Raw genomic sequence first — 17,841 nt, 5'->3', positions numbered from 1 at the left:
AAAGGAAATTTTATATCTCCTTTCAATATGTGTTTATTTTTATGTATAACTATGTTGCATTGATAAATATTTCTACAGCGTAGGTATACAACAAAAACATTTGAAGTCGTAACGTGTTCATTTTGTCGGCCCGAACGAGTACATTGCTCTCGCCTCTCGGTCCCACACGTCAGTTATACAATCTTCGTCTTCATCACTCCCGCGCCGGGCGTGCGTGGGGCGTCGTTCATTCAGTGCTCATTGCTCGCTCGCTACGTGAACCAATCTCTTTACTCGTGTCGTTTAAGCTTTTAGCATACATACATGTTTGTGTTTTAGTTAAAAATACATTGTTTTCGCCTAGACTTTTAACATAAAATGGCGTCGATAAACGAATTGGACTAAGACAGTAACATTTCAATGACTCTTTCAGAAATAAATGATTCATAAAGGCGGGTACAGACTGCTGCAACGCAACATGCAATGCAACACGAAACGAGCATTGCATCAGTGTAGACGCGGGGCGCGCACAACGTCCGCACGAACCGCGCATGTACCTACTCCGAGATGCGCGCGAACGGATCGCTCAGTCTGCAAAAGAACACGCAAAGGAATGGATCGTGACGACCAATTGCGGGCTCTGATGATAGTCAGTGCTTCATTATTAATAGTGAATCATGTGATAAAACGCAGAAGACATCGACGTTGGTGGCGTACAGAGTTGTATAGTCAGAGAGCTGGTGCAAAACTAATGGCCGATATGAGATTAACTGGACAATTTCAAAATTTCTTAAGGACTAGCTTTTGCCCGCGACTTCGTTCGCGTGGAATAGTGACTTCCGGCAAATTTTTTGTTTTAACCACATAGTTCCCGATCTCGCGGGATCTCTTCAAAAATGAGATGTGGAAGATATTCCAGGGAACTCTTCAAAAATCAACATAATGAGCTCTGCGTTTGAATTTAATAGATGTATACTCACTTAGGGCATTGAAAAAATAGTTTAAAAACGGACTTAAACTAACTTAAAACTAAAGAAAGCTACGAATTACGAATTTATAACAATTAAAAAAGAAACTATATTACAACCTATCCTCTATGCTATAATAACCAAGCTTAAACTAAATAATTTAAAAGAAACGACTTAAATCTAATCTAATTAAAAAAAAAATTAGACTTACAATTTTATTAAAAAAACTAACTACAGTAACTACTAATAATCGATATCAAACTAAACCTACGTAAAATAGTTTAACCTAAAAACCAGGAAAACCCAACAAATAAACTTATTAATTGACAAATACAACGAAACCAATTTAGAATATACGAAACAGCAGGACCACTACAGACAAATAATCATACGACTGATAATACACTTTTTCTACGATAGTACCGAAGCGCTCGGCCGATACCCAACCAAATGAATGGGTCGATTTCAAATTTGGGGCCAAAAAAGTGCGAATTGCATGATATTTAAAAAATATTTGAAAATGTAATGTTTAAATATCTAGGTGCGTTCATTAGTTAAAAAAACACATGCTAATCAAATAAACCTTTAATTTCTTCCAATAACAAGCAAATTACCAATTTTTGAGTGACACGAATGAGCAACATAATTTCTCTAATGATATTTTGTGATTTACTAATGAGATCTCTGGTTACACTAATGAAAGTATATTTTTTTTATTTTTCTACGTTACTAAATAATCAACAAAACATAAAATATTTATCATTAACATTGTTAGTAGCAGGTGCAGTGGCCAGCGCATCAACCTACCCTCATCTACTGTCAAATTTCTTTAAAAGATTTTAATTTTACTGCAACAGTGTACAAAGTGTCAAGTTCCATTCCAAACTTTGACAGATTGGGGTAGGTTGATGTGCTGGCCTGACCTGACCGTAGTACAGAAATTAATTATTTTAAACTTAATTCCAAAACAATAACTTAATCAACTAAGCTAATCATTGGTATACATTTCCGATTTCAGTCTTCAAGATTCGTTAACGCTAATCGTTGTTCAATACAATAACAATATCCATATTATTAATACCTACATAGGTACTTAATTAATCAATCTGATAATCATCATCATCATCATCTTCACATTTCTTTATAAATTCAAGGAATTCTTTTTCGTGCCCCGTCGCTTTTGATTGATTATTTATAAATGATTTGTTGGTCCAGGAGTGTCGAACACTGCGGAGACTTGAAGTTGATGGCACGCTGTCATGTAACATTGGATCGGTAATATTGGCATAGCGAATGGTAACATCACTAAGTACCTTAATTATTTTGTTTTCCGGGATGACCTTTACATTTTGCATTGTAGATTCAATGGGAGTATTATATATTTTAAAAAATCTCATATGTTTGCCATGTTTACAAGCGACATTTAAACATTCGAAACAGCTCTGTTTTCTAAATTCTAGATAAGCAGAACCGGAAGTCCAAACGACCTGAAAGAAAAAAAATAAGTTTTATTATTATATTTTGTATGGTAACATCAGTAAGTATATATTTAAAAAAAAATGTATAAAATATACCTGATGAACTGTCATAGTCCCCTTGAAAGTAGCAATATCTTTAGGCAACATTAATTCCTTTAATTTAATTTCGTGCTCCTTAATAATACCCATTTCTACGTTTTTTATATTTCTTCGAATTATGTTAACAAAGGCATCAAAGTCTCCGACATCCTGATGACACCTTAATTCATAATCCGCAGTCCTTTTGACCACTGCTCCAATGCCATCAGGAGCACCCTTGCCGTGCCCAGCTTCTTGGTAATTCCATGTGACAAGATTTAACTCTGGGAAGTCATTCCTTAATTGGGTTAAAATATAAAATATATATTTATTTCTATACTGGCTAGAGGGACTATCTGTTAAAATGTGAATGCGATTAATTTGTGATGATTTGTTAAACACAAATTTAATTAAATAATTCAGATGAGCCCACACTGCTGCTGCATCATGACGGGTGCATTCACTGGCTGTGCAAATAGAGTATGCTTGAGTAGCATTGGAATCACTTTTTAAATAAACCACCGCTGTATGAAGTGATACTTGACCTCGGCTGCCACCAAAGTGCATGCTTTGTACTTCCTCCGCATATTTATAAGAATAGTTTTCAGAGAAATCCATATGGATTAAGGCTTCATTAGTAGTTAGAGCTTCTTTCAAACATTTAATAGTAGCGTACTGGTTGACAATATTACTTGTGTGTGATAAAAATTTTGGCAGCATATTTTCCAGTTCAATTATCAGGTTACGTGGATCAGATCTCTTTGCTTTCTTCTTGATTATCTTTATTTCTTTAGTATCTACTTTCTTTGTATCTTTTTCCCATACCATGTACTGTATTTCTTTATCATTTTGGAATTCTTCATATGGTACAGTTTTATTTTTACATGAAGCGCATTTGCGATTAAGACAATCTAGGCTATATTTATCACAACAGATTTCCTTTATCAAATTCTGACTATCTTTTACATGAAGAATATTATTCTTGTTAAGAGCGGCTATCAATAAGTTAAAATTTGTGTGCAACAAGCAGGCACACGTATCACGGTCGTCAATTGGAAGACAGACCCAAAATGGTCTGAGTCTTGTAAAAGTCGTGTAACTAATTTTAATCTTAGTATTTTCAGCCAAAAATTTCTTGTGTAAGTTTTTCATAGAATCTAAAAGATATCTAACTTGTTTAACGGTTCCATGTTTCTTCTTATATTGTTTCTTACCTGGAGTAATGCGACTGTTAATGTCGTCTTCGTAAAACTTTTCTACTATTTGCTGAACGTTGATGGTATTTCGTGCATTTTTTTTAAATCGTTCTCGGAGATGAACTTTGCGAAGGTCAGTAGCAACCTTAAATTTTTTAAACTCCTTTTTATCGATTAAGTTAGTGATAACGCGTTTCTCTTTCCTGTTTTTAGTTGATGTAAATTTCCGGGTGATTTGAGCACTTATAAGTCTATCAAATAATTGTTTCTTGTCTTCATTTTTTGTATTTTCTGAGTCAATACTTTGTTCACTTGTTAGTGTATATATTTTCCTTTTTAAATAATTTATCCTGAACCTGTATCTGTTTAATAATAATATATAATTTCGTTTCTCTTTTTCGTGCTGCAGTTTCATTGTTTTGATTCTTTTAATTAGTTTTAATTCACGCGTACTTAGTTTCGATGTTATTTCTTTTTTTTCTATGTTTAAGGGATCTGTATTCAAATTAACATTTTCTGTATCACAACTTTCTTCAGTAACTGCAACGTTTTCTATCACTCTTTGACTTACTTTCTTTCTATAAAACTTTTTGGCACTCTCTTTCCATTTTCGTCTTTGAATTCTTTGCTCGCGTGGACTCATTTCGTTAATACTTTTAATTTTTTTCTTTTCCTTCGCTTTTAAGTAATATTGTCTTTTTTTTCTTGCTCAGCAGCGTATAACTCAGGATTGTTTTTAATAATTTGATATTTTTGTCTTCTAGCTATTCTACGTCTCTCTAATTCTTCCTCACTTTTTTGTTTTTTTGGTTTCGCCATTTTATATAATACTTAATCTAAAAGTAAAAAAAAAGTATCATTAGTGTGACTTTCCATATAATTCGTGTGACTCGTGAATCGACACAAATGAGAGTGACACGAATGAGATTTTTGGTAGTAATTCGAATTTATTTCGTAAATGGAACGTTCTAGAATATACCGTACATTAGAAACGAAATATGCTTTCAATGGTTTGTTAGGCAGTCAAATCAAAAACAAAAAACACATTTGATTAAGCACGATATGTGACAAAACACTAATGATATAATTTTTATACAAAAGTCAAAATCTTACCTGATATTTGAAATTTCTCTTAAAATAACGACACACACAACTGACGACCACGCGTGTTCGGTCACGACTGAACAAACGGGATGCGCGCGGGGTAAAGGGCAGGGTGAAGCAGGGATAAATTCTGTTTACTGGTGCATTTGGATACGGTCACACAAATGATACTTTAAAAACAAACAGTTTTAGAAAGCTAATAAAACCTATTTTTTTTTAATCCAGCATTGGTTTTAATACCTAATAATTCATCTTTAAAGTATATACAAAACAGTGCCACGATAAAATTTGATTTTCCTCGACGCGTTTTCGTTTTATAAAGACATGAAGAAAAAAATAAGGTTTTGGAGCATTAACACAAATGAGAAATAGGTACTACTTTTAGATCTATCTTTTTAATTTACAATCATAAAAGATTCGTTGTAACTGGCGTTTGGGCGTCTCATAAGACTACATGATTTAAAATAATTTTAGTTACGATACATTCTACACCATGAGAAATAAATGAAAATATATGCTTTTGGCCCCAAATTTGAAATCGACCCGAATGTAACGAAACCATAGCGCGATCTATTTCGATCCCAACGCCATCTATCGAGGATAAAGACAACTTGGATTATTTATTTATACTCCGTTCGGGCATTTTCTTTGATTTTTATTTGATTATTATTATATTGATATTATTTTTTTCATACCTTTTTACTATTTATTTAATTTTTTTCGATGAATTAAAACAATAACATGAACCGAAGTCGTGTAACGATCGACATAGAATTATCTATACTCCGTTAGAGCATTTTCTTTGTACTAAATGTTTTATTATATTGATATTATTTTTTTCATACCTTTTTACTATTTATTTACTTTTTTTCGATAAATTAAAACAATAACATGAACCGAAGTCGTGTAACGATCGACATAGAATTATTTATAAATAATTTATTTCTTATTTTTATTTTTTGATTTTTGAAATAAAAATATATCTATGTCCTTTCTAAGGTTCTAAACTATATCTGTACCAAATTTCAACCAAATCCGTCAAATAGTTGCGGAGATTAATGGTATAAGCATAGAATGTTCGACGTGATTCTTTAATTTGACATAACTTTTTTATTTATGAACCGATTGACATGAAACAAACACTAAATGTAAATTTAAGCATCCCACAATATATTCGTGAAAACCGCATCCAACTCGGATCAGCCGTTTCTGAGATTAGCGCGCACAGACGAACAGACAAACAGACAAACAGACAAACAGACAAAAAAAAAGTTAATTACATTTTTGGGTTCGACATCGACATAACAATAACCCCTGCTATTTTTTTTATTTTTATTTTCAATGTACAGACAGCACTTTTCTACGATTTTATTATATGTATAGATGAGTCCAACGACATTTTATTACTTTATTACTAATCATTTTACTGTAACATTTTTCTTGTGTTGTTTCCATCAAATTAACAATTTCCATCCATGCATCCTCTTTAAAATGTTTTTTATAAAAATTCTCATGTTGTGGATTCCACAAAATTTCCTTTGATCTGTACACTTCAATTAATTGAAGCACTTTTTCTTCACTCCACGTAAATGTAACCGCCTCCTCCGCCGCAGTAGCGTCGTCTTGTTCCATGTTCGCGCGCGTCTAGCCGCACACACCACACAACCTGTCCACACTGACGCTCCGCGCATACTGCGCGCCTCTTTGTGTTCGGGGAAAAAACCGACAAATTTCGGGTCGCTACGCGCAAGAGTTGCAACAATCTGTTCGTGCGCGTAGTAGACGCGGTTCGTGCGCGCAAGGCGTCTACACTATGGGAATTCTGTTACTTTACATGATACATTGCAGCAATGTGGACGCCAAATTCTTGCATTGCATGTTGCATTACAAGTTACATTGCACCAATGTGTACCCGGCTTTAGAAACGGTTTCACCTGTGCAACCAACCCACACCGCCGAGAGTTCATCATCGTCGCAAACGCGGCTTCTCTTACTGGATGGAACATTTTTAAAATACTTGCCTGAAGAGTGTACTGGTAATAAAATCGCAGCGCTTTGTATGAAATGTCCAAGAGATATATTAAGGGCGGCCGAACACGGACTGCTCGAGCAGTTAGCGGCTGAGCGACATACACGGACCGCTCGAGCGGTCGGCGTCGACTGCTTGAGCCGTCGGTTGTCGACTGCTCTAGCGCAGTCAACGGCTTGAGCAGTCGGTGTATGCCTCGCAACCGCTCGCGAGCGGTCGACGGCACGATGGAATTTCATCATGCAGTTGACGGCTTGAAGCGGTCGCGACTGCTCGAGCAGTCGTGTGTACGGCAGCCCTTAACCCTTAACTGCATGATTTTTTATTTTGGGCCTTGAAAAATCCTAGGGGTCCGAAATAAAGTGTACATTACGGCAAAAATAATGAAAAAAATCAAACTAGTTCATCGCGCAGTCGCGGCTTCAAGCAGTCGGTTATAACTGCTTGAAGCAGTCCGTGTACGGCTGGCCTAACCCTTAACCAGGCTATGGGTTGAGGTCCCCCCACATCGATTTTAGTATGTTTTTCCCAGGTTTTGGTAAATTATTTACCGCAATCTGTCAAAAACGCAAAAATAGAAATATTATCTATGGTCACAACAAAATTTGCTTGAATCGAAACGCAAATGTCACTTTTACGGCCATTTTTTTCTTTGGTCATCCGCTCAACTGTTGTTTCTGTGGAAAGTGCGGTGAATTTTAATCGTAATGGCGGATCGGAGAAAGGTAAGTCGTACAATTTTTTTATATGCTGTAGAATTTGAGTTTTTCTAGTGATATGTGCATAAATTATACGTAAGCACTTGAAAAATATCATGATATAACGAAATGAAAAATGGGGGAACCATATAACCTTAGCCTGTGAAGGAGCATTGTGGGAATTATATGCCCATTGCCTGGTGAATTGTAATCTTTATTTTGTGCTAACTTTTTGCCGCGGGTTTTCTTTTTTATTTATTCACTCTACAAATTATGAGGAAATTAGGTTTTGTTTTATCGAAATATAACTTGTGGGTAGTGATAAACGTGATTTGTCATCATCGATTTGTCAGTCAGCATTTACCTACTTTAGTGTATTTTTGTTATACAGGTATTAAAAAGACATCAAATTGAAAATGCGCTTCATGAGATGTTTTCGTCGGAGGACGAAAATGACGAACATGACAATGATTATACTGATTATGACCCAAAATCACTGAACGCAAGGTTAAACGATATTCAAGGTATGTCTAATCGACAGATATTACTATTAGACGGCGATGCACGTCAGTCTTACGAAGAATCACCTAACGAGGAAGTTTCACCTTGTTTTGCACTGTCTGTACGATCGCCTGACTTTCCTGAAGTGCTTGCACCCGCTGTTGATGAAGAAATAGCACCTTATGTTCCATTGTCTGCACCATTGCCTGACTTTCATACTCACCCTGAAATGCTTGCACCCGCTGTTGATGAAGAAATAGCACCTTATGTTCCATTGTCTGCACCATTGCCTGACTTTCATACTCACCCTGAAATGCTTGCACCCGCTGTTGATGAAGAAATAGCACCTTATGTTCCATTGTCTGCACCATTGCCTGACTTTCATACTCACCCTGAAATGCTTGCACCCGCTGTTGATGAAGAAATAGCACCTTATGTTCCATTGTCTGCACCATTGCCTGACTTTCATACTGGCCAAATCAGTGGTGTCCGAAAAGGCGGCGCGTCCATCGACCACCGAACCGATCATGGTGGCAAAGGCATGCTCAGAACCTGACAACAGAATGAGCACACCACCACAGTCCACTGCAGCAACCACACCGGAGTTCCTTACCCCTGAAGACCGCACCCGGATCTCCGAAATTGTTATCGACTGGGAGCAGTGCGGTATCTCACCCCTCCGAAAGATTGACTCGGATGACGACAGCTCGGTGGCGTCTGTGGAGTCCCGGTCCACACAACCAGAGCATGGGAGACCAAGCATCCTCTACAGAATCCCGAGGCGGGGAACGGGGGTGGAGATGGACCTGGCCACACAGGAGGCTAACACACTACTGCAGAAAGGAAAAGCCGCACTTGAAGCGGCTGGAAACATGAAGCGGGAGTGCAAAGCCATTGCACACGATTGCCTCCAAGGATTGTACGAGACGGCTCTGTCACTGGCAGACTCGAGGAGCCGCCACAAGTTCAACCTCGAGAAGGAGCGGTGAAGGCACGCAAAAGAACTTGTGCGGGTTGAGAGGGCTCATACTCGAGAGCTAATGAAAATGACGATAGAGCTCTCTCTGATGCGAACAGACGTCTCGGAGACGAAGAAGGAGGCGAAGGGGATCCGAGAATGGCTGGGACATGAAACCTTTGAGGCCTTCAACGGCATAAAGGAGGTCAAGGAAGAAATTAAGTCAGCGGGCCTCCAAAACCAGAAGGAGCACGAGAGAACGAGGCGCGAGTATCCATCCACTCCGAGGGATTCCAAACCGGAATTGGCGGGGACAAGCATATCGCGTCTCGAGTCACAGTACAAGTCCATATCAAATCAATTGGACGAGCTCCGGAAGGCACTGGGAAGGCTGAAGGAAGACCTGGACCAGCCATTAATATCTAAAACGATACGCCACCGGAGCAGCAAAACCAGGGTGTGATGATGGAACTGCTGCTCACCACAAACGTGTTCCAGGAGGAGATGGCCAAGCTGTCTAGGCAGCTTCAAGATCTCTCCAATAGGCCTCAGGCCTCTCCTCCTCGACCTCAACCCCAGATCAATATCAAAGAGGTGCTGGAACCAATCTACGAGAGACTGGAGATTGTCTCCTCTGACCTCTGCGTTCTCCGCGACAAAGAGCCGCCAACCCAAGCGCCTGCAGCCTTAAACCTGGAGGCAGAACTCGCGGTCGGAGAGGTCAGAAAGACCCTTCACAATATCGAGAAAGGAGTGGCGGACTTGGGCAGGGTGAATTATATCAACACTGTTATATGTATTCTTCGCAACCAACATTTGCAAATATTCCAAAACATAGGACCCAATTTCCACTGCACCGCGTTTACCTTCAATCTCGTCCCAAAAGAAGCAAATTACGTCTTTTGCAAACAAGTCACTAATTGTAAAATTTAGGCAATTTATTCTTGATTTTTAAAAAAAAAGGATACTTGTCCTTTAGGCACCTGCATCACAGCTTGAAGGTCGTAAACTGCAATAATTGCGTCTGTCCTTTTCTTGTCATATTCCTTTTCTGATCTGGAGAGCACTTTCTCTTTCAAATGTTGTTCATAAGCCTCACGCAATTTTTCTTTCTCTTCATCGTTAGCATTTTTATATGTTTCACATAGGTCGCATGCATCTTTTTTTGGAATATGAAAAGAAATATTGAACTGCGTGTTAAAAATCCGATTGAAAGTTGATACGGAAGCGAATGGTAAACGTTCATTTTCGCGTAGATCTTTATAATCACGGTATAGATCTGCAAGAGTTTTATCACTAGGAATATATTCCCTCGTCGTTTGAGATCGAAGGTAATGTGATTATATTCTAGGAATAGAATTTATGAAAGCGACTACGCTTTCTTTTATATCAGCATCTATGGTTGAATGCTGTCCGTGCTTACCCCTTCGGTCATCTTCAATGAAACCGTGTTCTTGTCGTTTTGCAAGAGCTGTTCTAATGCATTGGTCGCTTATGTTTAGAGTAGCTCTAAAAAAAGCCTTGTAAACTCTAATACGACTGTCTTCAATCTCAAAGAAAAATGCAGAATTGAGTGACCTGTAATTTTGGGTACTACTGTATCTGTATTTAGGCTTAATAGCTTGAGTATGCCTTACAATGAACTCCCTTTGTCTTTGGAGGTCACCTAATTGCCAAAAAATGTCGAACAACGATTTGCGTAATATTTTATTAATTTTTGTTTTGCATTTCAATCTGCACTTATCTGGGCATGGAGCCTTGACCGCTCTTTCAGAAACACTCTTATTCTTTGAGCTTACGCAATTTCTATACATTCATAGACCAATTAGCAGGGTTTCTTGACCTTTTCCTACTCCTTTGGCCGTTTTCAGAATCAGCAGACTGGCCCCCTGTGATTTTTTCTTGTTTCCTAAGCTGAAGAGGCCCATGAAAGGACGACGTTACGCTACGCTTGACGAGATAAAGACGGCATCGAAGGAGGAGCTGAACAAGATAAAAAAAAAATGATTTTTTGAAGTGCTTCGAAGATTGGAAAAAGCGTTGGCACAAGTGTATAATATCTCATGGGGATTACTTTGAAGGGGACAAAATAGATAGACTGCAGCAATTAACAAAGTCGGAATTGAAAAAGTACGTTTTTTCAGTACGGCCAGATTAAGTTTCTAAGATGAATTAAATCAACCTAAAACCGGGGATTATTACAATATTTGGTATGATGAAATAGTTTTAAGTACTCTATAAGATAATTAAGAAAAAAACTCCAATTATGTTCAGGAAACCTGAAAAAAGGCACATGTTACATTATTAACCGCTTGAACATCTTACTAAAATGTCGGAAATGGGACATCCTACATTATTAATTGGAGTTGTATTGATCGATTTTGTCGGATGTGGTATATCCTACAATATTTATTGGAATTTTAATTATCGACTATGTTGGAAGTGGGAAAACATACATTGTTAACCGCACATTCTATTCACTATCATGTAGATACTACATATATGACCAACTATTATCAATTAAAAATCTGCTATAATTTAGGTTTTAAAGCTTACAAAATTTTCAAAATATTTCTTATCTTGTTCGGCACAACTACGTCTGCTACCTACCACAGCAATGCTTTGTCCCGGTCACTTATACCATGTTGTTTTGTATCTGGCAGATATTGCTAACAAAGCTTGAGAGTACATATTTGTTAACATTCTCTCCCAGGACATTATTTCATAAACACCTAGGATTATGGTCAAGCAATGAAAACAAATTTTTGTTTTTAATCAAATGGTTACTTTAATAATTGACAAGTAAGTACCACTAAATCTGTATCAGGTACTTAAATAACAATAAAGAATAGGAACTATCAAAACGCATATTAAGACGTGGTAAAAGTTTCATAAACTAAGGCACTTTCTTGGGCATTCTTAGTTATAAAAAAACCAAAACACAACAATAACGTAATTAACTTTTCTTCTAACAATAATCAACACTTAACTTAAACAAAGAACTTCTAAAATTTCTAAAAACAAAAATGATCAAATAAATACTGCAATTCTAATAGGTATTCTGACATAGGTAGGTAATAATGACTAAAATATTGTTTTTTTGCATCTAATAACAACATTAAACTTAAACAGTCTTTTCTCTTAGGAATGAACATAACACAAATTATTCTTCTTAATTCTAACTACCAATCTACTTTCTCAGGAATCACAGTCGAATCATTATAATTATTATGGCACAATCAACTAAACCTATATCTACCTACTAAATTACTCCGAGTCATCATCATCATCTTGAGAATTAACCAAATTTGCAGCATCTGTGTTAGGTAAGTTGAAATAAAATCTATGAAAACGATCGGGTATAATTCCCGTTCTGCAGAGATCTGTCAAATCCTTGTATTTGTCTTTGCTGATAGGTAAATGTCCGTCATAAGCCCGTTTCAAATCAAATTCGTTTGCCAAACGTTGTTGGTTCCGCAGTTCCGCTTTCCCGCCCTTATTACGATAATTGTCTTTGGCTCATCATCAAAATCGTACTTGTACTCTATACGATCAAACTGTTCAGCATTAACTTTTATTTCTCTTATGGTAGTCCACATAACCTTTTGATTCGCCGTATTTTTAGTCCAGTTTTTATTAGCAAGCAGGGTTTTAAAATCGAAGATTTCCTCTTGTTTTATCTCCTTTACTATGTAAGGGGTGCCTTCGGATTTAGCCCATCGAGCTAAGCAATACCATTCTTCGGGCACCCAAATTGACTTATGGCGGCAAGCTCGCTCGATTGTAGAATGGACACTGTCTCCTTCGTTTTGTGTGTGGCCCTTTTCAAGGAAACGATGAGTGACAGTTACTCCGAATTTTTTAGCCACAAACAAATAGAGCGAAAAACAATTCTATTGCGGTTCTGTCCAGCGCAGTTGTCAGACCAAAATCGGAATTCTTTAACACCTCTTTCAACGTGATGTTTGATAAAATCTAAAAGACAACTAGACACCTCTACAGATCCTCACTTAGCAATACCATCATGCCACATGTAGCAAGTACCTACGTTGCTAATCAGATCATAAACGGTGAAATTTAAGGTAGCCAGTCTCCTTTTATAGTATAGTACACTCACTTCACCATAAGGAGTCACTAAAACTTTTTGAAAATCAAATGTAGCTGCAACGATGGTTCTATTGGTTTTCGCTTCTCCTTTGTCTGCTTTCTTCAAATCTCTGGCTTTCTTCTTCCGAACTTGATGTTTAGAAAATACGTGTTTTTCTTCATCAGTAGGTGAAGATTTGTTTTCAAACACATGACATATATCGCACCTATCTTTCTTTGGTCTATGTAATGCTAGATTAAAATTCAAACTAACGATCTCTCGGTATTGTCTTTTGGTTCTTGCTTGTGAAGAATATTTGCTGGAATCAAACCACTCACAATAAAGCTTGTACATACGGGAGATGCTTTCGATGCTTTCTAAGTAAAGCTTACTGGAATTTTTTCGAACATAGTGGGCCTCGACAATAGGTAAACATCTTACATGATCACAGACACTCTTAACCATGTCGTCATTATAAACACGTTTCACATGTTCATAGCGTCCTCGTTTATCTTCTTCTACCACAGACTGTCCGTCATATTTTTTCCATGCTGTGCTTACTACACGCTCACTTAGTGATATGGTGTTAAGAAACATTGTCTTGCAAACAACAACTGCATTTTTATCAGCATCCGGAAGAAAGTATTGAAATGTGTTTTGTCTATCATGCTTTGTAACCTCAGTTGTTTGACGGCGTTTTGGAATTTTATTGGTGTATTTTATCACAATCGACAAACTCCCAATGTCGTTTCTTCTCACCTAAACGCCAAAAATATTTAAAGATTCGTAAACGTTGTTCATGAGATAACTTTTGTTTACATTTTAATCTGCATTTATCCGTACACGGTACTTTCAACTGTTTCTCTTCAACCACCTTACCTTTTTTGTTCAAAAACTGTTCCCCGGTGTTTTTCTTCAATTTTCTTTGTACTGTAATCCAATTATTTTTATGAACTAGGCGTTTCTTTCCCCTATCAGTCTTAAGAGTTTTCCTTCTGGAACTGGCTGTAGAAGATGGTGTAGGTACATCTGTAGAAACTTCTGAATAACCCGATGGTGTTCCTATGTTTCCATAATCAACCTGGGGTATTATGCAATCGACACAACAAGTACAAAACGGATTTTCACAATTTTGATCGTGTGGTGGAATAGGTGATGGCATAGGAGTTGTGTTTAAAATCTCGTCTGGGCTATTGTCGTGAATGTCGAGTACCCCATCCTTGTTATAATTAGGATCTGTGATGTTTGATACCTTTAGTGGAGACGTACTGGAAACGATAGGTGTAGGAATGTTTGGAAGATCTAAGTTTTTATTTGACCTCAACATTTCTGGAGCGACTGATGCTGATATTTCTTGATCCATGGCAAGAAGAATGTGTTCTGTCAGGTTCACGGAGCTATCGGTAAACACATCTCCTAGTAGGTCTTGCAGCTGTATAAGATCCTCTTGAAATTCTTCTGGAAGTGGGGATTCTTCTCCTACAATTAATAAAAAATAATGATTAGACTGCTAAGATCGTAGAATGCACATCGTCTTACCTCTCCTACTAATATTAACAATGATCGAGAGAACAGAAGTTGTTACGGGTTAACTTGCACAAATGAAACGCGTCGGTTATTGTATGCCCATTTAATACACATTTGCGGATTTACTTAATAGCTAGACTTAAACCTATGTTAGACTTAACCTAAACTTAATCTAATTTGGACGCCAGGAGAGTTATATTTTCTGGTGAACTCTGCCAGCACCTCAACCCGCTAGCTCGTATTCTCAGGGTCTTGTTGCATGTATTAAAATCCAAACTAAAAAGGGCGTTGCTTGAAGCTATAACAATGACAACATAACTATAAATACCTAACATGGATAATCAATGTTATACATTCCTTAAGACTAACACTTACCCCTGTTTGGATGATTTGGATACACTTGCACAATCACTATGCCTTTAACAGTATATTAAATAGTCTCTCAATATGATAATATTTCTCCACTAAGTACGGTAGATGATGGCGCTCAAATAATTCACAATGACCTTATTTTTATTTATGGACACACGTCCATCCAATACAACAGAAATGTCGGAAGTGCTTCACCCTACCCCACACATGATGAAAATCAGTTAAAATTACAAAATCGAAAAATAAAAAGAATACCCGCGACCTGGGATCGAACTCAAGACACCTCGTTCATGTTTCAACAGCGTAAGCCACTCGACTACGAAGGCACTTGTGATTGATGACGAAATAAAGAGTATACTCCCCACACAATTTATATGTCCCTTGAACATAACATATACCCCCACCGTAAGGAAAAAAAAAAATTTTTTTTTTTTTTTTTTTTTACACTTTTTTTAAGTCCTTAATATGCCAGACACCAATAGGTTTGCCAAGAGTATTATTTAAACGGAAGACCGATTCTGATAGTTTTGCTGTCACTATAGCTTTTTCATATTTTGGTGCCAACTTGGCCATAAATTTATTTTGTGCTTGCGATAAGTACTTTGTTCTTTTCCAGACAACGTCCCCTACTTGAAAAGACCCTTCATTGCGTTTCCTGTTATAAAGCTTGCTGCTTCTAATATGAGATCTATTCATATTTTCGATGACATTCCTATACACCTTATTTCTAACTATTTGGCTTTCTATGAAAAATTTTGTGTTAACCAGCAAATTGTTGATGTCTGGAATCAAATCCCATCCAGTATCTGAGCTGGAGGTTGAAGTTTCTCTCCCTAAAAACAAGTATGAGGGCGTATACCCGGTAGTTTCATGTACCGCAGTTCTAATGGCGTGCGCGATTTCTTTAAGGTTGACGTCCCACTCATTATGCTTCTTTGACTTTATGTAGGATGAGATCATAGTGCCTATCACCCTATTAACCCGTTCTGTGGGGTTACTTTGTGGATGGTAATTTGGAGTAAACCAAATTTTGTACCTGTACTTTAGCGCTAAATCTCGAAATATGTTTGATACAAATTGTTTGCCATTGTCACATATGATGGCCTTTGGAGCTCCGAAGAGTAAAATCTGACTTTCCAATATTTCACATATTTTTTCTGTCTTCCCCGTTCTAAGAGGAAACATGAGAGTAAACTTACTAAACCAACACGTAATGACCAAAAGCATAGTATGACAGAGTTTGCTTTTCGGAAAAGGGCCCATCAAGTCCAGTGATATGACCTGCCAGGGTCCCGTGACCTCCCTATGCTGTCCCATGTGTCCTAGCGGTAATTGTTGCGGAACTTTAAATTTTGCACAGGTCTCACAAGACTTTATGTACTGCTTGATATCTCGGATCATGTGAGGCCAGTAATAATATTGCTTCACTCTGAGAAGAGTTTTCCTGATACCAAAATGTCCTGCAGTGGTCTCATCATGACACTCTTTTATTACCTTATTTCGCAAGTCAGTTGGAATAAAAAGTTTAAATATGGACTCACAATTAGGATACTGTTTAAGTTTCACTTTTTTAAATAGAAGACCATCCCTAACCTTCCAACTTACATCGCGTTCCTCACCACTTAAAATCTTGTTTACTTTTGCCTTGTACCAATCATCTTTATCAGTTTCACCTATGTTAATCGAATTAATTTCTATACTTGATTCGACAGCTCTAGAAAGGGCGTCAGGCACCGTATTACTCTTTCCTGGTCTATGGACGATCTCAAAATTAAATTGCTGAAGTTTCATTGCCCACCTAGCCAGTCGCCCGTGAGGATCTTTCATTTTATGTAACCATTGCAGTGCACTATGATCTGTTATTACCGTAAATTTTGTTCCATCTAAATATGGTCTGAATTTTTCAATTGCATGAACTACACTTAATAATTCTCTTTCTGACGTGGAGTATCGCTTTTCCCTATCTGAGAGTTTCCTACTTAGGTATGCTATTGCTTGCTCATTTCCTTCAACCTTTTGGCAAAGTACCGCCCCTATACCCTTACTAGAAGCGTCACATTGGACTATAAATGGCTTACTATAATCTGGACAAGACATCACCGGTGTCGTTGTGAGCAGTGTTTTAAGTTCTGTAAATGACTTTTCAGCTTCATCATTCCATATAAGCTTTTTACTTTTCTTTGTTTTAGTGAGATTGTGTAGAGGTGCTGCCACCATGGAAAAGTCCTTTACAAAACGCCTATACCAGCTAGCCAGTCCAATGAATCTCTTAAGCTCAGTCATATTTCTGGGTCTAGGAAAATTCAGAATAGCCGCAACTTTATCGGGATCCGTGCGAAGTCCTTCTTTATCAACTATATACCCTAAGAATTTCAAACTTGGCCTTGCAAACTTGCATTTTTCAACATTAATGCTTAGATTGGCGGTTTTTAAAATATGCATAACTTTTCCTAACGTCTCAATATGTTCTTCGAAATTTACTGAACAAATAACTATGTCATCCAAATATGCCCAGACCTTCCCTTCTAATGCATGAAATAAAATATCCATCAGTCTTTGCTGAGTTTGGGAAGCGTTTACAAGACCGAAGGGCATAACCTTGAAATGAAACAATCCGCGGCCCGGAATAGCAAAAGCAGTCTTTTCCTTACTCGAGTCCTCCAATTCAATTTGCCAAAATGCTGATTTTAAATCAATGGTACTCAAAAATCTGGCGTTTCTAAGACTGTCTAATATAGTTGATACTCTAGGTAGCGGATATGTATCTCTCTTAGTGACCTTATTAATTTGCCTACTATCCAAACACAACCTATTGTCACCATTTGGTTTTTTTACAATTAGCACTGGAGAACACCAGGGACTATGA

At 37.4% G+C, this 17,841-nt stretch overlaps 1 protein-coding gene across 2 annotated transcripts; it reads right to left on the bottom strand.

The window, feature by feature from the left end:
• Positions 1-1,517: 1,517 nt before the first annotated feature.
• LOC118265838 (uncharacterized) lies at positions 1,518-5,441 on the bottom strand. Of its 2 annotated transcripts, XM_035579070.2 has the most exons (3): positions 4,813-5,441; positions 2,522-4,535; positions 1,518-2,434 (listed from the first exon to the last, which is right to left on the bottom strand). In XM_035579070.2, the coding sequence occupies exons 2-3, from the start codon at positions 4,340-4,342 to the stop codon at positions 2,045-2,047; spliced, it is 2,211 nt and encodes a 736-aa protein (XP_035434963.2). In that variant the 5' UTR covers positions 4,343-4,535; positions 4,813-5,441; the 3' UTR covers positions 1,518-2,044. The 2 variants fall into 2 exon arrangements, with proteins under 2 accessions (XP_035434963.2, XP_050552252.1); XM_050696295.1 differs by having other exon boundaries at positions 2,522-5,441.
• Positions 5,442-17,841: the final 12,400 nt, after the last annotated feature.

Source organism: Spodoptera frugiperda, chromosome 10, assembly GCF_023101765.2.
Source record: "Spodoptera frugiperda isolate SF20-4 chromosome 10, AGI-APGP_CSIRO_Sfru_2.0, whole genome shotgun sequence".
NCBI classification, from domain to species: domain Eukaryota; kingdom Metazoa; phylum Arthropoda; class Insecta; order Lepidoptera; family Noctuidae; genus Spodoptera; species Spodoptera frugiperda.
This window is presented reverse-complemented; position numbering and strand designations above follow the sequence as displayed.